General features: G+C 47.7%; 1 protein-coding gene across 1 annotated transcript in view; it reads right to left on the reverse strand.

Annotated features, from left to right (window-relative positions):
* Positions 1 to 5,985: 5,985 nt before the first annotated feature.
* Positions 5,986 to 25,721, reverse strand: part of LOC146422054 (L-gulonolactone oxidase-like) — a 31,807-nt gene continuing 12,071 nt past the window's right edge. Inside the window, exons 7-12 of the mRNA XM_085046764.1 lie at positions 17,010 to 17,117; positions 16,723 to 16,799; positions 15,108 to 15,257; positions 9,642 to 9,806; positions 6,958 to 7,048; positions 5,986 to 6,161 (exon numbers count right to left, since the gene is read on the reverse strand). Coding sequence (XP_084902890.1) covers positions 6,033 to 6,161; positions 6,958 to 7,048; positions 9,642 to 9,806; positions 15,108 to 15,257; positions 16,723 to 16,799; positions 17,010 to 17,117 — 720 coding nt within the window. The 3' untranslated portion in view covers positions 5,986 to 6,032. The remainder of the gene's footprint in view (positions 6,162 to 6,957; positions 7,049 to 9,641; positions 9,807 to 15,107; positions 15,258 to 16,722; positions 16,800 to 17,009; positions 17,118 to 25,721) is intronic.

Consider the following 25,721-nt stretch of genomic DNA (forward strand, 5'->3'; position numbering starts at 1 on the left):
GGGGTTTTGGGATGGGAAAAGTATCCAGTTGCATTTTCCTGGGATTTGGGGATTTGGGGTTTGGGGATTTGGGGATTTGGGGTTTTGGGGATTTGGGGATTTGGGGATTTGGGGATTTGGGATTTGGGATTTGGGATGGGAAAAGTATCCGGTTGCTTTTTCCTGGGATGGATGGATTTGGGATTTGGATTGATTTGGGGATTTGGGGATTTGGGATGGGAAAATTATCTGGTTGGTTTTTCCCTAAATGGATGGGTTTGGGATTTGGATTGATTTGGGGATTTGGGGTTTTGGGGTTTTGGGGATTTGGGGTTTTGGGATTTGGGATGGGAAAATTATCCAGTTGCTTTTTTTCCCAAAATGGATGGATTTGGGATTTGTGATTTGGATTGATTTGGGGATTTGGGGTTTGGGGGTTTGGGGATTTGGGGGTTTGGGGTTTTTGGGGTTTTTGGGGTTTGGGGATTTGGGATGGGAAAAGTATCCAGTTGTGTTTTTTCCTGGGATTTAGGGATTTGAGGATTTGGGATTTGGGGTTTTGGGGACTTAGGGATTTGGGGATTTGGGATTTGGGGTTTGGGGATTTTGGGGATTTGGGGTTTGGGATTTGGGGATTTGGGGATTTGGGGTTTGGGGATTTGGGATGGGAAAATTATCCACTTGCATTTTCCTGGGATTTGGGGATTTGGGGATTTGGGGTTTTGGGGTTTTGGGTTTGGGGTTTGGGGATTTGGGGTTTGGGGATTTGGGGATTTGGTGATTTGGGAATTTGGGATTTGAGGTTTGGGTTTTGGGGATTTGGGATTTGGGGATTTGGGATTTTTGGGGTTTGGGGATTTGGGATTTGGGGATTTGGGATTTTTGGGGTTTGGGGATTTGGGATTTGGGATGGTAAAAGTATCCAGTTGCTTTTCTACCAGAATGGATTTGGGATTTGGGATTTGGGATTTGGGGTTTTGGGATTTAGGGATTTGGGGTTTTGGTGTTTTGGGGATTTGGGGAGTTGGGAATTGGGGGTTTGGGATGGGAAAATTATCCAGTTGCATTTTCCTGGGATTTGGGGTTTTGGGGTTTTGGGGATTTGGGGGTTTGGGGTTTGGGGATTTGGGATTTGGGATTTGGGGATTTGGGGATTTGGGATTTGGGGATTTGGGGATTTGGGATTTGGGCATTTGGGATGGGAAAATTATCCAGTTGCTTTTTTCCCAGGATGGATGGATTTGGGATTTGGGATTTGGGATTTGGCATTTGGGATTTGGGGTTTGGGATTTGGATTGACCTGGGAGACCTGTGACAAGGCCTGTGATCTGGGGATCTGGGGCCTTTGGGGGCCTTTGGGGTCTGGGGCTTTTGGGACGGGAAAAGCATCCAGCTGGGCTCTCCCGGGACCTGGGGATCTGGAGCCTGGGGCCTGGGGCATGGGGATCCGGACTTGACTCCAGGATCTGGGACTGGGGATCTGGGGATCTGGGATCTGGGGCCTGGGGGATCCGGGTCTTGGGGGAGCTGGGGATCTGACTTTGGGGCCTGGGGAACTGGGATCCTGGATCTGGGGATCTGGGGGCCTGGGGCCTTGGGATCTGGGGCCTGGGGGCCTGGGGGCCTAGGATCTGGGGATCTGGGGATCTGGGATCTTTGGGGGCCTGGGGGATCTGGGGGCCTGGGGATCTGGCCTGTGGATCTGGGATCTAGACTTGGGGAAATTTGGGATGGGAAAATTATCCAGTTGCATTTTCCTGGGATTTGGGGATTTGGGGTTTGGGAATTTGGGATTTGGGGATTTGGGGATTTGTGGATTGGGGGTTTGGGGTTTGGGGATTTGGGGATTTGGGGATTTGGGATTTGGATTGATTTGGGATTTGGGGATTTGGGATGGGAAAATTATCCAGTTGCATTTTCCTGGGATTTGGGGATTTGGGATTTGGGGATTTGGGGATTTGGGGATTTGGGGATTTGGGGTTTGGGGTTTGGGATTTGGGATTTGGGGTTTGGGGTTTGGATTTATTTGGGGATTTGGGGTTTGGGGATTTGGGATGGGAAAAGTATCCAGTTGCTTTTTCCCAAAATGGATGGATTTGGGATTTGGGGGTTTGGGGTTTGGGGATTTGGGAATGTTGGGGGGATTTGATCCATGGAGGGAGTGGGAATGGGAATATCGGGAAGGGTCTGATCTGTGTTCTTTTTTCTGGGAATGGCTGGAATGGGATCGGGAATGTTGGGAATTTGGCTCTAAATCCATATTCTGTTTTCCTGGGAATGGGATAAGGAAAATCCTGCACAGGGATATGGAGAGAGCCCCAAATCCATGGATATCCCTGGGAATGGCTGGAGTGGGATTGGGAAATTTTAGGGATCGAATCCATGCTCTGATCCCCTGGGAATTCCTGGAATAGGGATTGGGAATGTTGGGAAGGATCTAATCCCTATTCTGTTTTCTGGGAACAGGATAGGGAATGTTGGGATGAGTCTGATCTGTATTCTGTTTTCTGGGAATGGAAATCTTGGGAATTTGGGTCTAATCCACGTTGTGTTTTCTGGGAATGGCTGGAATGGGACAGGGAATATTTAGGGATTCAATCCATGCCCTGAATCCTTGGGAATGGCTGGAATGGGATTGGGAATGTTGGGAATTTGGATCTGATCCATATTCTGTTTTCTGGGAATGGGATAAGGAAAATCCTACGCAGGGGTATGGAGAGAGTCCCAAATCCATGGATATCCCTGGGAATGGGTGGAATGGGATCGGGAAATTTTAGGGATTGAATCCATGCTCTGATCCCCTGGGAATTCCTGGAATGGGATTGGGAATGTTGGGAAGGATCTAATCCCTATTCTGTTTTCTGGGAATGGGATAGGGAATGTTGGAAAAGGTCTGATCTGTGTTCTGTTTTCTGGGAATGGGAATCCTGGGAATTTGGGTCTGATCCATGTCCTGTTTTCTGGGAATGACTGGAATGGGATAGGAAATGTTTGTGGGATCTGATCCATGGATATCCCTGGAAATGTGATAGGGAATGTTGGGAAGGATCTGATCCCTATTCTGTTTTCTGGGAATGGGAATGGAAATGTTGGGAGGAATCTAATCCATATCCTGTTTTCTGGGAATGGCTGGAATGGGATTGGGAATGTTTGTAGGATCTGATCCATGGGAATGGGATCTGATCCATGGAAAAGGATAATCCCAGGATTGGGAATAATTGGGAATGTTGGGAAGGATCTGATCCATATTCTGTTTTCTGGGAATGTCTGCAGTGGGATTGGGAATATTTAGGGATCCAATCCATGCCCTGAATCCTTGGGAATGGCTGGAATGGGATTGGGAATGTTGGGAATTTGGGTCTAAATCCATATTCTGTTTTCCTGGGAATGGGATAAGGAAAATCCTACACAGGGATATGGAGAAAACCCCAAATCCATGGATATCCCTGGGAATGGGTGGAATGGGATTGGGAATGTTTGTGGGATCTGATCCATGGAAATGGGATCTGATCCATGGAAAAGGATATTCCTGGGAATGGGATAGGGAATGTTGGAAAAGGTCTGATCCCTATTCTGTTTTCTGGGAATGGGAATGTTGGGAATTTGGGTCTAATCCCTGTTCTGTTTTCTGGGAATGTCTGGAATGGGAATGGGAATGTTTCTGGGATCTGATCCATGCTCTGATTCCCTGGGAATGGCTGGAATGGGATAGGGAATTTGGGGAATTTGGCTCTAAATCCATATTCTGTTTTTCTGGGAATGGGATCAGGAAAATCCTACACAGGGATATGGAGAAAACCCCAAATCCGTGGATATCCCTGGGAATGGCTGGAGTGGGATTGGGAAATTTTAGGGATTGAATCCATGCTCTGTTTCCCTGGGAATGGCTGGAATGGGATAGGGAATATTGGGAAGTATCTAATCCCTTTTCTGTTTTCTGGGAATGGGATAGGGAATGTGGGGATGAGTCTGATCCGTGTTCTGTTTTCTGGGAAAGTCTGGAATGGGATTGGGAAGTTTTAGGGATTCAATCCATGTTCTGTTTCCTTAGTAATTCCTGGAATGCGATAGGGAATTTAGGGAATTTGGCTCTAAATCCATATTCTGTTTCCTGGGAATGGGATAGGGAATGTTTCTGGGATCTGATCCATGCCCTGATTCCCTGGGAATGGCTGGAGTGGGATTGGGAATGTTGGGATGAGTCTGATCCATGTCCTGAATCCTTGGGAATGCCTGGAATGGGATTGGGAATGTTTGTAGGATCTGATCCATGGGAATGGGATCCGATCCATGAAAAAGGATAATCCCAGGATTGGGAATGATTGGGAATGTTGGGAAGGATCTGATCCATGTCCTGTTTTCTGGGAATGGCTGGAATGGGACAGGGAAATTTTAGGGATTGAATCCATGCTCTGATTCCCTGGGAATTCCTGGAATGGGATAGGGAATGTTGGGATGAGTCTGATCCCTATTCTGTTTTCTGGGAATTGGATTGGGAATGTTAGTGGGATCTGATCCATGGATATCCCTGGGAATGGGATAAGGAATGTTGGAAAAGGTCTGATCCCTATTCTGTTTTCTGGGAATGGCTGGAATGGGATTGGGAAATTTTAGGGATCCAATCCATGCTCTGATTCCCTGGGAATGGCTGGAATGGGATAGGGAATGTTGGGAATTTGGCTCTAAATCCATGTTCTGTTTTCTGGGAATGGGATAAGGAAAATCCTACACAGGGATGTGGAGAGAACCCCAAATCCATGGATATCCCTGGGAATGGCTGGAATGGGATCGGGAATTTTGGGAAAGGATCTGATCCATGCCCTGAATCCTTGGGAATGACCGGAATGGGATTGGGAAATTTTAGGGATCCAATCCACACCCTGATTCCCTGGGAATGACAAAAACGGGATCAGGGAATGTCGGAGATGTTCCAACCCATCCCAAAATTCCAGGTTTTTTTGGGAATACCAAGCTTTGCCTCACCTCTCCCCCCCCAGCCGCTCATTCCCAGCGCGAATCCAAGGAATTTCCCCCGAGGGAAAAAGGAGGAATTTCGGGTTTTTTTCTGGGATTTGGGAATTTTTCCTTTCCCGCCTCTGCCACCTAGTGGCGGGAAAGGGTGGAAACAGCCGATCCGGGAGATTTTTGGGAATTTTGAAGCCGATTTTTGGGAATTTTGAGGGAGATTTTTGGGAATTTTGAAGGAGATTTTTGGGAATTTTGAAGGAGATTTTTGGGAGTTTTGAAGCCGATTTTTGGGAGTTTTGAAGCCGATTTTTGGGAATTTTGAAGGAGATGGGAAGAAAATCCCGCAAAAAAAAAATTTAAAAATCGGGAATTATGGATTGAGGATGGAAAAAATTCCCTGATTTTTGTCCCATTCCGGTGACTCCAATCCGACTCCAACTCGGGAGAAAAATCCATGACTTTGGGAATCAACAATTCCCAAACGGAATCCCAAATCCCGGGATTCGGGGTGATCCAACCCCATGGGAAAAGCTGGAGACGATCTAGGGAAAGGATTGAGTTGGATTTTTTTGGGGGGAAAAAGAATTCCTCCTCCAGAGGCTGTTTGGCTCTGGAAGTTCTTCCCGAAAAAACGGTGACATTCCCAAGGTTTCCAGGATTTTCTGGAGCGATTTCCAGTCGGGACAGGGCGGGAATTTTGGGATATGAACATGGTGGATCCCCCTCCGGATATTCCGCGATTCCCAAAATTTCCCCGTCGCGCCTCTTCCCGGGAACGTCGGAAATCCGGGAAGGGATGGAATCATTCCCAAAAAATCTCCCTCAGTGGGAATATCCCGGGATTCCCAAACTTTTTTTCCCAAATTTCCCAGGGCTGGGAAATTCCGTAAGAAAAGCTCTTCTCCAGGAAAAAAGGCTTTATTGAGGAAATCAATATTTCCGCGGAATTCCGGAAAACTGGGACGAGATTCCGTGTTTTTTTCCGGGAATATTTCCTTCGGAGCAAATCCCTGTCAGGACATTCCAGGAGTGGGAATTCCAGGATTTTTTTGGGATTTTTTTGGGGATTTTCCCGGAATTCCCCGTCAGTAGAACACCTTTTCCAGGTAGGCGTTCAGGAAGATTCCGGAGGGATCCAGCTTCTCCCGGATGGCGCAGAATTCCGGGAAAGCCGGATACATCTTCTCCAAGTCCTTCCGGGTGCAGCTGTGAGCCTGCGGGAAACGGAGGGAGAAATTCCCAGTTTCCTGGGGGAAATTCCCGGTTTTCTGGGGGAAATTCCCGGTTTTCTGGGGGAAATTCTCGGTTTTCCAGGTGGAAATTCCTGGTTTTCTGGGAGAAATTCCCAGTTTTCTGTGGGAAATTCCCGGTTTTTGGGGGAAATTCCCAGGTTTTGGGGGGAAATTCCCAGTTTTCCCGGGGAAATTCCCAGTTTCCCGGTGGAAATTCCCAGTTTTCTGGGAGAAATTCCCGGTTTTCTGGTGGAAATTCCCAGTTTTCTGGTGGAAATTCCCAGTTTTCCGGTGGAAATTCCCAGTTTCCCAGTGGAAATTCCCAGTTTTCTGGGAGAAATTCCCAGTTTTCAGGTGGAAATTCCCTGTTTTCTGGGGGAAATTCCCAGTTTCGTGGTGGAAATTCCCGGTTTTCTGGGGGAAATTCCCAGTTTCCTGGTGGAAATTCCCAGTTTCCCAGTGGAAATTCCTGGTTTTGGGGGGAAATTCCCAGTTTTTCTGGGGGAAATTCCCAGTTTCCCAGTGGAAATTCCCCATTTTCCAGGTGGAAATTCCCAGTTTACCGGTGGAAATTCCTGGGTTTTGGGGGGAAATTCCCGGAAAACCGGTGAATATTCCCTGTTTTCCGGTGGAAATTCCCGGTTTCCTGGTGGAAATTCCCAGTTTTCCGGTGGAAATTCCCGGTTTCCTGGTGGAAATTCCCAGTTTTCCGGGGGAAATTCCCATTTTTCCAGTGGAAATTCCCGGTTTTCCGGTGGAAATTCCCAATTTTCCATACCTTGGCCCAGTGGGGTCTCCCGCCGTGTTTCCTCATGATTCCCTCGTAGGTCAGCCAGTAGTCGAGTCTGGGAATGTCCTTTCCGTAGGGCCTGGAGAGCAGGAAGGAGCCGGAATGAGCGGGAATGAGCGGGATTGGGAATGAGCAGGATTGGGAATGATTGGGAATGAGTGGGAATGAGTGGGATTGGGAATGTGCAGGAATGAGTGGGATTGGGAATGAGCAGGAATGAGCGGGAATGTGGGAATGATTGGGAATGATTGGGAATGAGTGGGATTGGGAATGAGGGGGAATTATCGGGAATGATTGGGAATGATTGGGATTGATTGGGATTGGGAATGAATGGGAATGAGCAGGATCAGGAATGAGGGGGTTTGGGAATGAGGGGAATCGGGAATGAGTGGGATTGGGAATGATTGGGAACAAGCAGGATCGGGAATGATCGGGAATGAGTGGGATTGGGAATGAGCGGGATTGGGAATGAGGAGGATCAGGAATGAGCAGAATCAGGAATGAGTGGGATTGGGAATGAGCTGGATTAGGAATGATTGGGAATGATTGGGAATGATCAGGAATGACTGGGATTGGGAATGATTGGGAGTGAGTGGGACCTGGGAAAAGGGGGATCTGTACAATCCCTCTGGAAAATCCCTTTTGGGAAAAGGAGACCCCCAGGGATCCAATCCCAAGATTTTGGGATGCTGGGAGTGTGGGAAAGGGATGGATTTGGGATCCCAGGATTGGGATGTCGAGGGATCTCTGTGCCAAAATTCCAGGTGGGAATGTTTCCCCCAATCCAGATCCCTCTTTCCATGGATTTACTCCTCATCCAGGAATCCTGGGATTCAGGAGATCCCAGAAAATGGGCTGGGAAAAAATTTGGGAATGAACCTCCATCCCACAGAATTCCCAACTCTGCCTTAATCCAGGGAATATCCCGGAATGTCCTGACAACCCCTCCCACACCTTTGGCCTCAGGGACATCCCAATAAAACCGGGACATTCCTAAAAAAAACTGGGATATCCCCAAAAAAATGGGACATCCCAAAAAAACTGGGACATTCCTAAAAAACCCGGGATATCCTAAAAAAAGAGGGACATCCCAAAAAATGGGACATCCCTAAAAAAACTGGGAGATCCCAAAAAAAACCCAGAACATCCCAAAAAAAAAGGCACATCCCAAAAAAACCCCAGGATATCCTAAAAAAACCCGGGACATCCCAAAAAAACCAGGATATCCAAAAAAACCTGGGACATCCCAAAAAACCCAGGACATCCCAAAAAAAAGGCACATCCCAAAAAACCCCAGGATATCCCAAAAAAACCTGGGACAGCCCAAAAAAAACCTGGGATATCCCAAAAAAAAAAGGCACATCCCAAAAAAACCTGGGATATCCTAAAAAAACCCGGGATATCCCAAAAAAACAGGACATCCCAAAAAATGGGACATCCCAAAAAAACCTGGGACATCCCAAAAAAACCAGGATATCACAAAAAAACGGGGATATCCCAAAAAAACCTGGGACATCCCTAAAAAACCTGGGACATCCCAAAAAAGGTGGCACATCCCAAAAAATGGGACATCCCAAAAAAACCTGGGAGATCCCAAAAAAAAGGGGACATCCCAAAAAAAAAGGCACATCCCAAAAAAACCAGGACATCCCAAAAAAACCCCAGGATATCCTAAAAAAACCCGGGATATCCCAAAAAAACCTGGGACATCCCAAAAAAACCCAGGATATCCCAAAAAAACCCAGGACATCCCAAAAAATGGGACATCCCCAAAAAAAGTGGGATATCCCAAAAAATGGGACATCCCAAAAAAACCCGGGATATCCTAAAAAAACCTGGGATATCCCAAAAAACCCCAGGACATCCCAAGAAAAAAGGCACATCCCAAAAAAAACCCAGGACATCGCAAAAAAAAGGCACATCCCAAAAAACCCGGGATATCCCAAAAAAAATGGGACATCCCAAAAAAACCCCAGGATATCCCAAAAAAACCCGTGACATCCTAAAAAAACCAGGATATCCCAAAAAACCGGGACATCCCAAGAAAACCTGGGACATCCCAAAAAAAACCTGGAACATCCCAAAAAAACCAGAATATCCCAAAAAAACTTGGGACATCCCAAAAAATGGGACATCCCAAAAAAACCCCAGGATATCCTAAAAAAACCAGGACATCCCAAAAAACCCCGCGAGATCCCAAAAAAACCCCAGGACATCCCAAAAAAAAAAGGCACATCCCAAAAAAACCCCAGGATATCCTAAAAAAACCCAGGACATCCCAAAAAAACACGGGACATCCCAAAAAAAAAGGCACATCCCAAAAAAACTCGGGATATCCCAAAAAATGGGACATCCCAAAAAAACCTGGGAGATCCCAAAAAAAAGGGGACATCTCAAAAAAAAAGGCACATCCCAAAAAAACCCCGGGATATCCCAAAAAACTGGGACATCCCAAAAAAATCTGGGACATCCCTAAAAAACTGGCACATCCCAAAAAAACAAAGGCACATCCCAAAAAAACCCGGGATATCCCAAAAAAATGGGATATCCCAAAAAACCCCGCGATATCCCAAAAAAACCGGGATCGCCAGGATCTCCTCGGCTCTCCGGACGGGAGAAACATTCCCGGTTTTCCAGGGGAAAATTGCGGGATGGATGGATCCGCGGCTGACCTGTACATGATGACGTTGATGAAGCAGCTGTCGCGCTGGAAGCACGGGCTCAGCGGGATCTCATCCCGCCGGGAAAAGCGAACTTCCACCGGGAAGTGAGCCACCAGCTTGGAATTCCCCTCCAGCGCCGCCTGCAGCTCCAGCAGAGCCTCCTTGGTCTTCCCGCTGGTTTTTTTGGGAAAAGCGGGATGGGTGTGAGTGGAGGGGGAGGGGTGGGAGATCCGTCCCGCGGCATTCCGGGTTTTCCGGGGAATGTTCTGGAATGTCTCGATGCGTCCCACCTGTTTCTTTGGGATCGGAAAGTTCGGGATGGATTTGGGATTTGGGATCTAGAGGGATCTCCATGATTCCGGGTGGGAATGGTGTCTCCAATCCAGATCCATTTTTCCATGGATTTAGGATCCCAGGATTTGGATCTAGAGGGATCTCCATGCTCAGATTCCAGGTGGGAATGTTTTCCCCAATCCAGATCCATTTTTCCATGGATTTGCTCCTCATTCAGGAATTCTGGGCTGGAGGAAATCCCAAAAAAAGGATGGGATGAGAAATGGATTTGGGATCCCAGGATTTGGGTCTAGAGGGATTTCCATGCTCAGATTCCAGGTGGGAATGGTTTTCCCAATCCAGATCAATTTTTCCATGGATTTGGGATCCCAGGATTTGGATCTAGAGAGATCTCCATGCTCAGATTCCAGGTGGGAATGTTTTCCCCAATCCAGATCCCTTTTTCCATAGATTTGCTCCTCATCCAGGAATTCTGGGATGAAGGAGAGTCTGGCACAGGGATGGGACAAGGAATGGATTTGGGATTCTGGGATCGGGATGTGGAGGAATTCCTGTACTCAGATTCTGAAAGGTGGGAATGTTTTCCCCAATCCAGATCCATTTTTCCCTGGATTTGCTCCTCATCCAGGAATCCTGGGATGGAGGAAATCCCAGGAAAAGGATGGGACAAGAAATGGATTTGGGATCCCAGGATTTGGATCTAGAGGGATCTCCATGCTCAGATTCCAGGTGGGGATAGTTTCCCCAATCCAGATCCCATTTTTCCATGGATTTGTCCCTCATCCAGGAATCCTGGGATGAAGGAGAGCCTGGCATAGGGATGGGATAAGGAATGGATTTGGGATTCTGGGATCAGGATGTGGAGGGATCTCTGTGATAAGATTCCAGGTGGGAATGTTTCCCCCAATCCAGATCCATTTTTCCATGGATTTGCTCCTCATCCAGGAATTCTGGGCTGGAGGAAATCCCAGGAAAGAGCTGGGACAACAGATGGATCTGATATCCTGGGATAGGGATGGGACAAGTGATGGATCTGATATCCCAGGATTTAGATGGATCTGATATCCTGGGATAAGGATGGGAGAAGGGATGGATCTGATATCCTGGGATAGGGATGGGATTGGGATGGATCTGATATCCCAGGATAGGGTTGGAATAAGGGATGGATCTGATATGCCAGGATTGGGATGGATGTGATATTCCAGGATTTACATGGATCCGATATCCTGGGATAGGGATGGGATAAGGAACAGGATAAGGAATGGATCTGATATCCCAAGACTGGGATGAGACAATGAATGGATCTGATATCCTGGGATAGGAATGGATCTGATATCCCAGGATAGGGTTGGGACAAGGGATGGATCTGATATCCTGGGATAGGACTTGGATAAAGGATGGAATAAGGGTTGGAGCTGATATCCTGGGATAGGGATGGATCTGATATCCCAGGATAGGCATGGGATTGGGATGGATCTGATATTCCAGGATAGGGATGGGATAGGGATGGATGTGATATCCCAAGAATGGGATAAGGGATGGACTTGATATCTCACGATTGGGATGGGATAAGGAATGGATCTGATATCCCAGGATTTAGATGGATCTGATATCCCGGGATAGGGATGGGATAGGGAACAGGATAAGGAATGGATCTGATATCCCAAGACTGGGATGAGACAATGAATGGATCTGATATCCTGGGATAAGGATGGGATCTGATATCCCAGCACAGAGATGGATCTGATATCCCAGGATAGGCATGGGATTGGGATGGATCTGATATCCTGGGATAGGGTTGGGATAAGGGATGGATCTGATATGCCAGGATAGGCATGGGATTGGGATGGATCTGATATTCCAGGATTAAGATGGATCTGATATCCCAGGATAGGGATGGGATAAGGAATGGATGTGATATCTCACGATTGGGTTGGGATAAGGAATGGATCTGATATCCCAGGATTTCGATGGATCTGATATCCTGGGATAGGGATGGGATAAGGAACAGGATAAGGGATGGATCCGATATCCCAAGATTGGGATGGGACAATGAATGGATCTGATATCCCGGGATAAGGGATGGATCTGATATCCCAGCACAGAGATGGATCTGATATCCCAGGATTTCGATGGATCTGATATCCCGGGATAGGGATGGGATAAGGAACAGGATAAGGGATGGATCCGATATCCCAAGATTGGGATGAGACAAGGGATGGATCTGATATCCTGGGATAGGGATGGATCTGATATCCTGGGATTGGGATGGGACAAGGAATGGATCTGATATCCCGGGATAGGGATGGGAACTGATATCCCAGCACAGAGATGGATCTGATATCCTGGGATAAGGAATGGATCTGATATCCTGGGATAGGGTTGGGACAAGGCATGGATCTGATATCCCAGGATTTAGATGGATCCGATATCCTGGGATTGGGATGGGACAAGGAATGGATCTGATATCCTGGGATAGGACTTGGATAAAGGATGGAATGAGGGTTGGAGCTGATATCCTGGGATAGGGATGGATCTGATATCCCAGCGCAGAGATGGATCTGATATCCTGGGATAGGGATGGGTCTGATATCCCAGGATAGGAATGGGATAAGGGATGGATTTGATATTCCAGGATTGGGAGGCATGTGATATCCCAGGATAGGGATGGATCTGATATCCTGGGATAGGGATGGGATAAGGGATTGATCTGATATCCCAGGATTTAGATGGATCTGATATCCCGGGATAGGACTTGGAGAAGTGATGGATCTGATATCCCAAGATTGGGATGGGACAAGGAATGGATTTGGGATGGGATGGGATGGGATGGGATGGGATGGGATAGGGATGGATCTGATATCCCAGGACAGGGTTGGGATAAGGAATGGATCTGATATCGCAGGATTAAGATGGATCTGATATCCCAGGATTTAGGTGGATCTGATATCCCAGGATAGGGATGGGATAAGGGATGGATGTGATATCCCAAGAATGGGATAAGGGATGGATTTGATATCTCACGATTGGGATGGGATAAGGAATGGATCTGATATCCCAGGATTTCAATGGATCTGATATCCCAGGATAGGGATGGGATAAGGAACAGGATAAGGAATGGATCTGATATCCTGGGATAGGGATGGGACAAGGAATGGATCTGATATCCTGGGATAGGGATGAGATAAGGGATAGATCTGATATCCCAGGATTGGAAAGGATGTGATATCCCAGGATAGGGATGGATCTGATATCCTGGGATTTAGATGGGTGTGATATCCCGGGATAGAGATGGGATAAGGAATGGATCTGATATCCTGGGATAGGGATGGGATAGGGAATGGGATAAGGGATTGATCCAATATCCCAAGATTGGGATGGGACAAGGAATGGATCTGATATCCCGGGATAGGGCTGGGATGAGGGTGGGATCTGATATCCTGGGATAGGGTTGGATCCGATATCCCAGGATAGGATTGGGATAAGGGATGGATACTATATCCCGGGATTTAGACGGATCTGATATCCTGGGATAAGGATGGGATAAGGGATGGATCTGATATCCCAGGATAGGGTTGGGATAGGGATGGATCCAATATCCTGGGATAAGGAATGGATCCAATATCCTGGGATAGGGTTGGGACAAGGCATGGATCTGATATCCCAGGATTTAGGTGGATCTGAAATCCTGGGATTGGGATGGGATAAGGAATGGGTCTGATATCCTGGGATAGGGATGGGATAGGGATAGATTTGATATCCCGGGATAGGGATGGGATAAAGGACGGGATAAGGGATGGATCTGATATCCTGGGATTGGGATGGGATAAAGGATGGATCTGATATTCCAGGATTGGGATGGATGTGATATTCCAGGATGGGGATGGATCTGATATCCTGGGATAGGGCTGGGATAAGGGATTGATCCAATATCCCAGGATTGGGATCCAGAGGAATCCCCACACTAACATTCCAGCTGGGAATTCTTTCCCCATCCCACATCCCTCTTCCCACAGCTTTTCTCCTCCCTCAGACCATCCCGGGAAGGATCCAGAATCCCGGAATTTACACGGGAATGGCCCAATATGGGAATTTACATGGGAATGGCCTGGAATTTACACGGGAATGTCCCAATCATGGAATTTACACGGGAATGTCCCAATCCCAGAATTTACACGGGAATGTCCCGATCCCAGAATTTACACGGGAATGTCCCGATCCCAGAATTTACACGGGAATGTCCCAATCCCAGAATTTACACGGGAATGTCCCAATCATGGAATTTACACGGGAATGTCCCAATCATGGAATTTACACAGGAATGTCCCAATCCCAGAATTTACACGGGAATGTCCCGATCCCAGAATTTACACGGGAATGGCCCGATCCCAGAATTTACACGGGAATGTCCCAATCATGGAATTTACACGGGAATGTCCCAATCATGGAATTTACACAGGAATGTCCCAATCCCAGAATTTACACGGGAATGTCCCGATCCCAGAATTTACACGGGAATGGCCCGATCCCAGAATTTACACGGGAATGTCCCAATCATGGAATTTACACGGGAATGTCCCAATCATGGAATTTACACAGGAATGTCCCAATCCCAGAATTTACACGGGAATGTCCCAATCCCAGAATTTACACGGGAATGGCCCAATCCCAGAATTTACACGGGAATGGCCCAATCCCAGAATTTACACGGGAATGGCCCGATCCCAGAATTTACATGGGAATGGCCCGATCCCAGAATTTACACGGGAATTTCCCAATCCCAGAATTCCTAGAATTCACACAGGAATGGCCCAATGATGGAATTTACACGGGAATGGCCCAATCCCAGAATTCCCAGAATTTACACGGGAATGGCCCAATCCCAGAATTTACATGGGAATGTCCCGATCCCAGAATTCCCGGAATTTACACGGGAATGGCCAAATATGGGAATTTACACGGGAATGGCCCAATCATGGAATTTACACGGGAATGGCCCAATCCCAGAATTCCTAGAATTTACACGGGAATGGCCCAATCCCAGAATTCCTAGAATTTACACGGGAATGGCCCAATCATGGAATTTACATGGGAATGGCCCAATATGGGAATTTACATGGGAATGGCCCAATCATGGAATTTACATGGGAATGGCCCAATCCCAGAATTCCCGGAATTTACATGGGAATGGCCCAATCCTGGACGTGCTGCCGGAAGCGGCACTCGTAGCTGAAGATCCGGTGGCTCCGATCCACGTTTTCCGCGCGGGAATTGAAGAGGAGCCAGAAGAAGAGGCGATTGATCCACGGCAGCAGGGCGGGAATGAAGGAGCTGCAGGGAAAAGAGTGGGAAGTGAGCCGGGAATTGCTTCCCAAGGGATGGGATGGCCGAGAAAAAACAGGGAATTCTGGAATGGTTTGGGATTTGCAGAGTTTCAATCCCATCCCGTTCCGATCCCACAATCCCAAATCCATCTTTGGACATTCCCAGGGATTCAGGGGCAGCCATGGAAATATCTGGGAATTCCAGCCCAGCCGGGAATTCCTTCCCACAAAAATGAATCCGGGAAGGATCAGAGCTGGAATTCAGTTGGATTCCTGAGTTAACAACACGAATTCCTGACGGAAAATGTCAATCCGGGATCCTGGAATTGTTCAGGCTCTTCCCAAAAATGTTGGGACAGTGAATCCAGAGGGGATTTGGGCTTGGCTGAGGAGTTTTGGGATGCTGAAATCAGGCTTGGAGTGGGATTTGGAGGCAAAACTCCCAAAATCCAGGATGAAATTCCATCCCATCCCATCCCATCCCATCCCATCCCATCCCTCCCCACCCTCCTGGCCAGGAATTCCTTCCCAAATCCCAAAAATTCTCCCCTTTCCCAGTGGGAAGCCATTCCCTGTTTCCCATCCCTTTTCCCAAATCCCTTTCCACGGGAATGCTGGGATGAGGAAAAACTCCAGAGGAAAATCCCAAGGATTCCGAATCCCGGGAATCCTGCAGCTCTCCCTGTCTTCATCCCAATGGATTTTGGACCTCATTCCCTCAGATCCTTCTGGGAATGGGAACGGGAACGCTCAGACTTTCCCTGGGAATTCCAGAGCCTCATCCCAGGAGCCTGAGGGATATCGTGAATTCAGCGGAGTTGATCCAATGGCAGAATTCCAGGTGGTCCAAATCCCTCTTTTCCCTCTTTTCCTTCTTTTCCTTCTTTTCCTTCTTTTCCCTCTTTTCCCTCTTTTCCCTCTTTTCCCTCTTTTCCCTCTTTTCCTTCTTTTCCCTCTTTTCCCTCTTTTCCCTCTTTTCCGAGTTCCAGCTCGGTTTTCCCTGCATCCTCCTTTGCGTGGATCGGATCCAATTCCATCCCGGGATATTCCTGGGATATTCCCACATCCCAACCCATCCCGAAAAATCTCCCAAATTCCCATTTCAGCCTCAGGAAAGGCAACCCAGGGCGGGAGTGGAATTCCCATTCCAGCGGTGATTAAAATTCCACGTGGATTTAAATCCCATGGCTCAGGGGAAGGTTGGATCCGGTGGGATTTTCCAACCTCAGCAATTCCATGATTTTTTCTGTGGACGCCAGAGGGCAGCGAAACGCCAGCCATGGATTTCAACTCAACCCATTCCCTGGAAAAGCAGCAATTCCTCCTTTTTTCCCGGGAATGGGAATGCTCCAGCTGACAGCTCTCCCTTCCCGTATTCCCTGGGAATCCCAACAAAGCGGCAAATAAATCCCAAAAAAATCGGGATGAGGCCAGCATGAAAAAATCTCCTCAATCCAGAAAGATTTTCCTACCTGATCCAGAGCAGGAATTCCAGCAGATAATATCCGACGGCGTAATCCCAAAACCAGCTGGAGGAGGAGCAGGGAGGCTGTAAATCCAGGAGGGAAAAAATTTTAGGGATGAGTGGGATTTGGGAAAACGGGAATGAAGGATTTGTTGGAGAAAGGAATCCCAACATTCCGCATTTCCCACATCCCGCTCCGGGAAAAATCCCGGAATTGCCGCAAGGATCCCAAAATCCAAAATTAGGGGGTTGATCCCATTCCCAAAATCCCGCTAAAATCCACGAGATCCCTGCCTGGGAAGTGGGATCCTGGTAGATGATCCGGACGTTGTCGCTGTGAGGAAACCACAGGAAACGGAAATATTGGGATTTCCTCAGGTGCTCCTCCAGCTGATCCAGGACCTGAAAAAAAACGGGATGAGGAAAAATGGGATTGGTGGATTTTCCGGAGTGGGAATGCCGGGAATGGGAGGTTGGGAAGCTCAGAGGATTCCCGGGAATGCTGGAGTGATTCCAAGGGGTTTGTGTCCCAGGAATGCCAGGGTTGGGATTGGTGAATCCCATCCGGGCACTGAGGGCATGGATCCCGGGATTTGGGAAATTTGGGAATGGGAAGAGGATCCCAAAACCTGCATCCGGCTGCAGAGGAAGTTTTCCTGGAAGCACAGCTCTCTGCAGGTCTGGAATTCTGGGATAACAGGGAATGGATCCAGTGGGAATGGGAGTTTGGATCCAATGGGAATGGAGTTGGGATCCAATAGGAATGGAGCTGGGATCCAATGGAGCTTGGATCCAATGGGAATGGGAGTTTGGATCCAATGGGAATGGAGTTTGGGTCCAATGGGAATGGAGATCCAATGGGAATGGAGTTTGGATCCGATGGGAATGGAGATCCAATGGGAATGGAGATCCAATGGGAATGGAGCTGGGATCCCATGAGCATCCCCAGCTTCCAATCCAGAATTCCCAAATTATCCCTAAATACACAAACCAGAAATTTGGGAAAAGCCATTCCCTTGGATCAGCTCCTGCCAGGCAGCCACAACACATTCCCAGGAGAAATTCCCTGGAAATATTCCCAGGAGAAATTCCCAGGACAAATTCCCTGGAAATATTCCCAGGAAATATTCCCAGGACAAATTCCCAGGAAATATTCCCAGGAGAAATTCCCTGGAAATATTCCCATGACAAATTCCCAGGAAATATTCCCTCAAAAAATTCCCAGGACAAATTCCCTGGAAATATTCCCAGGAGAAATTCCCTGGAAATATTCCCAGGAGAAATTCCCTGGAAATATTCCCAGGATCACCACAGATCCATCCCAAGAATTCCCAGAAGGAACTGCACTGCCTGACCCAGCAGGACCCTCTGGAATGGGAATTAGGGTTTGGAATTGCAAATAACTGGGAGGATCTGGCGGGAATGGAAAAGTTCCAGAGTTAAAACCGCCGTGACCTTCCTGGGATTAATCCATGGATCAGGATAATTAACTTCCTCCTGCGTCAGGAAAACTCCTGGAAGCAAAGCTGGGAGTGGGGAGATAATCCTTGATGGAAAAATGTGGGAGAGGAGCTGGAGGTGGCGGAAAAGAATGGATTCTGGAATGGTTTGCGATGGGGAGGAATCCTAAATCCAATCCCATTCCAATCTCACAATCCCAGGGGATCCAAATCCATCCTTGGAATTCCCAGGGATCCAGGAATATCTGGGAATTCCAGCCCAGCTGGGAATTCCTTCCCAATTCCCAAGCAATCTCCCCTTTCCCAGGGAATTCCCTCCATTCCCAGCTCTCCCAGCCTGAGGTTGGATCCATCCTGGGAAGGAATTTCGGGATCGAGGAGCTTCCCTGGGAATCTCGGCACTCCAGCAAGGATCTCCCTGCCCTTTGCCATCCCCGAATTCCAGCAAAATCCCTCTGGATGGATTCCGAGTGTCCTTGAGCCCAGAATTCCAGAATAATTTGGGATCCATGGAGCTTCAATCCCATCCCATTCCCAGAATTTCCACGATCCCAGGTGGATTCAAATCCATCCTTGGACATTCCCAGAGATCCAGGGACAGCCAAAATTCCTGGGAAAAGCTGCATCCCAACATTTTCCATGCTTTTATTTGGGAATGAACACACCGAGCAGGAAAAGGAGTGGAAAACAAGGACACAGCATTCCCGGATTTTCTCCAGCCGGGAATGAGGAATTGACCTTTGCTGTGAGCAGCTTTGGATTCCCGGGATATCAATCAGCGGGAAAATAAATCCGGAGAGTTGTAGGAAAATTCCAGCGGGAAGGGAAGGGAGGGAGCAGCACTGGGAATGGGGTTGGCTGGCTGGATTGGGATGCAGCTCCGAGGGATTTGAGGATCCAGGGAATGCTCAGAGCCTTTTCCAGAGCTTTCCAGGAGCTCCAGGAGAGCTGGAGAGGGATTTGGGAAAAGGGATGGGAGACAGGGAATGGCTTCCCAGTGGGAAAGGGGAGAATTTTTGGGATTTGGGAAGGAATTGCTGGCTGGGCTGGAATTCCCAGGGAAGCTGTGGCTGCCCCTGGATCCCTGGGAATGTCCAAGGATGGATTTGGATCTACCTGGGATCATGAGAAATGTGGGAATGGGATTGGATTGAAGCTCCATGGATCCCAAACCATTCTGGAATTCTGGGATGAAGGACACTCGGAATCCATCCAGAGGGATTTTGCTGGAATTCGGGGATGGCAAAGGGCAGGGAGATCCTTGCTGGAGTGCCGAGATTCCCAGGGAAGCTCCTTGATCCCGAAATTCCTTCCCAGGATGGATCCAATCTCAGGCTGGGAGAGCTGGGAATGGAGGGAATTCCCTGGGAAAGGGGAGATTGCTTGGGATTTGGGAAGGAATTCCCGGCTGGGCTGGAATTCCCGGATATTCCGTGGCTGCCCCTGGATCCCTGGGAATTCCCAAGGAAAGCTTGGATGGAGCCAACCCCATTCCCTGTGCTGCTCCCTCCCTTCCCTTCCCGCTGGAATTTTCCTACAACTCTCCGGATTTATTTTCCCGCTGATTGATCTCCTGGGAATCCAAAGCTGCTCACAGCAAAGGTCAATTCCTCATTCCCGACTGGAGAAAATCCAGGAATGCTGTGTCCTTGTTTTCCTGCTCGGTGTGTTCATCCCCAAATAAAAGCATGGAAAATGTTGGGATGCAGATTTTTCCCAGGAATTTTGGCTTCCCCTGGAATGTCCAAGGATGGATTTGGATCCCACTGGGATCGTGGAAATTCTGGGAATGGAATTGGGATTTGAAATCCCGGGATGTCCAAGAAAAAGCTGGAGCACCCCGGGATTTTGGGGGTTGGAATGGGATGGGATTTGAGGCTTCAAGATCCACGGAATTCCCATCCCAAACCATCCCAGGACTCTCCACATCCCTCCCAGCCTTTCCCAACCTCCGGAGTTTTCCAAGGTCTCCCGAGGATCACGGAATGTTACATAATCCCGAATCCAAGGGCGCCGGAGCCGCGTTCCTCATTCCCAGATAACTCCCCTCGCCGCTATTCCTCCCGCTCGGATCCGCGGCTCCGGATAAAAGCTGGGAATGGGGAAGCGCCGGAGAGGGCGATGACCCGGGATTGATAACGGCATGAATATTTATGGGATCGCCGTCCTTCCCACGGATCGGGAACGATGGGATGAGGGGGAGGATGGGCTCGGAGCTCGGCTGGGGTTGGAGGTTTGTTTCCAGGGAAAAGGGGAGTGGAGGTGGGGAGAGGAGGATTGGGGTGGTGGGGGAGAGGGTGGGGGGTGTGGGGAAGGGATTTGGGATGTGGGGAAGGATTTGGGGATGTGGGGAAGGATTTAGGGAAAGTGGGAAAGGATTTGGGGATGTGGGGAAGGGATTTGGGAATGTGGGGAAGGGATTTGGGATGTGGGGAAGGATTTGGGATGTGGGGAAGGGATTTGGGATGTGGGGAAGGGATTTGGGATGTGGGGAAGGGATTTGGGGATGTGGGGAAGGGATTTGGGATGTGGGGAAGGGATTTGGGATGTGGGGAAGGGATTTGGGAATGTGGGGAAGGATTTAGGGAATGTGGGGAAGGGATTTGGGAATGTGGGGAAGGGATTTGGGATGTGAGAAAGGGATTTGGGATGTGGGGAAGGGATTTGGGAATGTGGGGAAGGATTTAGGGAATGGGGGAAAGGATTTAGGGAGAGTGGGAGAGGATGGGGGGATGTGGGGAAGGATTTGGGAAGGTGGGGAAGGGATTTGGGAAGGTAGGGAAGGGATTTGGCAATGTGGGGAAGGGATTTGGGATGTGGGGAAGGGATTTGGGAATGTGGGGAAGGGATGTGGGAGTGTGGGAGAATATTTAGGGAATGTGGGGAAGGATTTAGGGAATGTGGGGAAGGATTTGGGAATGTGGGGAAGGATTTAGGGAAAGGATTTAGGGAAAGTGGGAGAATATTTAGGGAAAGTGGGAAAGATGTAAGAATGTGGGAAAGGATGGAGGGAAAGTGGGAAAGGATTTAGGAATGTGGGAAATGATTTAGGGAAAGTGGGAAAGGATTTGGGAATGTGGGGAAGGGATTTGGGAATGTGGGGAAGGATGGAGAAAGGTGGAAAAAGATGTAGGGAATGTGGGAAAGGATGTAGGGAAGAGGGAAAAGGATTTGGGAATGTGGAAAGGATTTAGGGAAAGTGGGGAAGGATTTAGAGAATGTGGGAAAGGATTTTGGGAATGTGGGGAAAGATGGAGAAAGGTGGAAAAAGATGTAGGGAAAATGGGAAAGGATGTAGGGAAGAGGGAAAAGGATTTGGGAATGAGGGAAAGGATGGAGGGAATGTGGGGAAGGATTTAGGGAATGAGGGAAAAGATTTTAGGGAATGTGGGGAAGGATTTAGGGAATGTGGGGAAGGATTTGGGAATGTGGGGAAGGGATTTGGGATGTGGGAAAAGGTTTAGGGAATGTGGGAAAGGATGGAGGGAAGTGGGAAAGATGTGGGAAAGAAAGTGGGAAAGGATTTAGGGAATGTCGGAAAGGATTTAGGGAAGTGGGAGAGATGTAAGGAAGTGGGAAAGGATTTAGGTAAATTGGGAAAGGATTTAGGGAATGTGGGAAAATATTTAGGGAATGTGGGAAAGGATGGAGGGAAAGTGGGAAAGCTGTAGGAAAATGGGAAAGGATGTAGGGAAGGTGGGAAATTATATAGGGAATGTAAGAAAGGATTTAGGGAAAGTGGGAAAGGATGGAGAAAGGTGGGAAAGGATGTAGGGAAGGAGTTGGAAGCTGCAGGGAAGAGGGAAAAGGATTTAGGGAATCTGGGAAAGGATTTATGGAGTGTGGGAAAGATGTAGGGAAGTGGGAAAGGATGGAGGGAAAGCGGGAAAGGATTTAGGGAAAGTGGGAAAGGGATTTGGGAACGTGGGAAAAGGTTTAGGGAATGTGGAAAAGGATTTAGGGAATGTGAGAAAGATGTAAGAAAGTGGGAAAGGATTTAGGAATGTGGGAAAGGATTTGGGAATGTGGGAAAGGGATTTGGGAATGTGGGGAAGGATTTAGGGAATGAGGGAAAGGATTTAGGGAGAGTGGGAGAATATTTAGGGAATGTGGGAAGGATTTGGGAATGTGGGAAAGGATGGAGAAAGTGGGAAAGGATTTAGGGAATGTGGGAAAGGATGGATGGAATGTGGGATAGATGTGGGAAAGTGGGAAAGGATTTAGGAATGTGGGAAAGGATTTAGGGAATGGGGAAATGGATGGAGGGAAAGTGGGAAAGGATTTAGGGAATATGGGAGAATATTTAGGGAAAGTGGGAAAGGATGGAGGGAAGGTGGGAAAGGATTTTGGGAATGTAAGAAAGGATTTAGGAAATGTGGGAAAGGATGGAGAAAAGTGGGAAAGGATGGAGGGAAAATCCTGGAGGATGCAGGGAAGGTGGGAAAGGATTCAGGAAATTTGGGAAAGGATTTATGGAAGGTGGGAAAGGAAGCAGGGAATTCCTGCGGGATGCAGAGGAGCTCTGGAAAGGTGGAAAAGCACCAAGGAAAGGATCCGGAACATTCCCAATCCATGGAAAACTGGGAATTCCCCACTGCAGGGAGCAAATTCCCTGGAAAAATGACTTCCAGATTCCCTGGAAAAATCATTCCCACGGCTGGGAATGCAGCTGGAAAAATATCTCGGAATTTTGGGATATTCCCATTGCAATTCCCGGGAAAATGAGGAGCCTGAAGGTCTCGGGATTTCGGGAATTCTCGTGGATTATCCACATTCCCGGTTTTCCCAACTTTTCCTGAGCACCTGGATTGCTTTGGATCGGGATTTGGGAATCAGAGGCTGGAAAAGGGAATTCCATCCTTGTTTTTGGCCCTGCTGAGCCATCCCGGAATTATTCAATCCCTGAAAAATTCAGGATTCTCCAAATCCCTAAAAAATTCCGGGAGCGATCCAATCCTGCCAAAAATCCTTTTTTTTTCCCCCCCAATTTTTCATGGAATTTTCCATTTTTCATGGAATTTTCCATTTTTCATGGAATTTTCCATTTTCCATGAGGCATTCCGGTGGAATGGGAATTCGGGATCGGATCCGGGGAGGAGGCAGCGGGAATGGCAGGCCTTGGAAAAATCTGGGAATGAGGAATTTGGGATCCAAAATCCCGGAAAAGGTTTTTTTTCCCCTTCTTGATGCAATTCCTGCCTCGGTTTCCCCGGTTTTCCCTGTTTTCTGGTTTTCCCAGTTTTCCAGTTTTCCCATTTTTCTGCTTTTCCCATTTTCCCCAGTTTTCTGGTTTTCCTGGTTTTCCCAGTTTTCTGCTTTTCCCAGTTTTCCCAGTTTTCCCAATTTTCTGGTTTTCCCAGTTTTCCCGGTTTTCCCAATTTTCCGGTTTTCCCAATTTTCTGGTTTTCCCAGTTTTCTCATTTTTCTGGTTTTCCCAGTTTTCCCAATTTTCCAGTTTCCCATTTTTCCCAGTTTTCTGGTTTTCCTGGTTTTCCCAATTTTCTGGTTTTCCCAGTTTCCCAGTTTTACCATTTTTCCCAGTTTTCTGTTTTTCCCAGTTTTCCCAGTTTTCCCAGTTTTCTGTTTTTCCTGGTTTTCCCATTTTTTCCCAGTTTTCCCAGTTTTCCAATTTTCCCAGTTTTCTCAGTTTTCCCAATTTTCCGGTTTTTCCAGTTTTCCCAGTTTCCCTAGTTTTCCCAGTTTTCTGGTTTTCCCAGTTTTCTGCTTTTCCCATTTTTCCCAGTTTTCTGGTTTTCCTGGTTTTCCCATTTTTCCCGGTTTTCTGGTTTTCCCAGTTTTCCCAATTTCCCAGTTTTCCCAGTTTTCTGGTCTTCCCATTTTTCCAAGTTTTCTGTTTTTCCCATTTTTCTGGTTTTCCCAGTTTTCCCAATTTTCCCGGTTTTCTGGTTTTCCCGGTTTTCCCAATTTTCCGGTTTTCCCAATTTTCCAGTTTTCCCAGTTTTCCCAATTTTCCCAGTTTTCTGTTTTTTCCGGTTTTCCCATTTTCCCCAGTTTTCTGGTTTTCCCAGTTTTCCCAATTTTCTGGTTTTCCTGGTTTTCCCATTTTCCCCAGTTTTCTGGTTTTCCCAGTTTTCCCAATTTTCTGGTTTTCCCAGTTTTCCCATTTTTCCCAATTTTCCAGTTTTCCCAGTTTTCTGGTCTTCCCATTTTTCCCAGTTTTCTGTTTTTCCCATTTTTCTGGTTTTCCCAGTTTTCTGATTTTCCCAGTTTTCCCAATTTCCCAGTTTTCCCAGTTTTCTGGTTTTCCCAATTTTCCCAATTTTCCGGTTTTCCCAGTTTTTCCTCTCATTCCTTCAGGAAAATCCCTTGGGAAAACCTTTTTCCCTGTGGATTCAATCCGGAAGCTCCGAGGATCCGGAAAGTTGGGAAAAGCTGGAAATTCCCATTCCTGGAAATATTCCAGGTCAGGCTTGGAAAAATCTGGGATTTCAGGTCCTTCCCACCCAAATCCACCTGGAATTCTGTCAAATTCCGGAATTCCCGGCATGGAGAAGTTGGGAAAAGCCTCAAATCCAAGGAATTTTATCCCAAAAGGGAAAAAGGGATTGAAAAAAGAAATGGGAAAATGGGGTTGGATGCATTCCGGAGGGAAAGAATTCCTTCGGATCTCTCTTTTCCAAAGGATTCCGAGGGATTCGGATCAAACCCATGGAGATCCTGAATTCCAGGGAATTCAGCGATCCCAGAAAGGGAATTTTTCCAGGGGTAATCAGCCGGGAATGGAACCAGAAGTGGCTTTTCCATGATTCCCTGGAAAAAGGGGAATTTTCCACGATCCGAGAAATAGGAAAAATCTGGGAGATTCCACAGGGAATTGTGGGAATTCTGGAATCGTTCCTGGCAAACCTTTGGATCATCCCGGAATTCCCAGGGTGGGAATTTTCTCTGGATGGAATATGAAATCCGCCTGGAATTCCCAGATTCCCACAGAGCCGTTTTTCCATGGAAAAACGCAAATTCCAAGGGCAGAAAGAAAGAAAACTGGGAATGGGAATCTCCCAGAATTCCACATCCAACCGGAGCGGCTCGGGAAGGGTGGGAGAGGTGGAATTCCAGGGAATTCCCAACATTCCCGGGCTGGGAAAAGTCGGGAATGGCTGCAATTCCTCCCTGGGAATTCCCAAAATTCCCAGATTTTGTGGAATGAAGGAAGAGCGGGAAGAGCCTCGGAATTCCCGATTTTCCCTGGATCGGGATGAATCCCAAGTTTTCCATTTCTCCCAAGTATTCCCGATGAGAAAAATCGGGAAAATTTCTGATCGGGGAAATTTAATTTTCGGAGAAATTTTTTTTTTTTGGAAATTTTTTTGGAATTTTGGGAAATTTTCTGATCCCGAAAAAATCTCTTCCCACCCTCTGGAATTGGCTTTTCCTGCTGCTCCTTCACCACACTTCCCAGAGATTTTTCTGGCTTCAAGGATAACAGGAAACCTCGGAAATCATGGAATTCCGGCTGGGAAAATCCTTCGGAATCCAAGCATTCCCCAAATCCACGGATTTCCCGATTTTTTCCCCCCTCATCCCG

Source organism: Lichenostomus cassidix, unplaced genomic scaffold, assembly GCF_008360975.1.
Source record: "Lichenostomus cassidix isolate B80296 unplaced genomic scaffold, HeHo_3.0 HiC_scaffold_528, whole genome shotgun sequence".
Lineage (NCBI taxonomy): Eukaryota > Metazoa > Chordata > Aves > Passeriformes > Meliphagidae > Lichenostomus > Lichenostomus cassidix.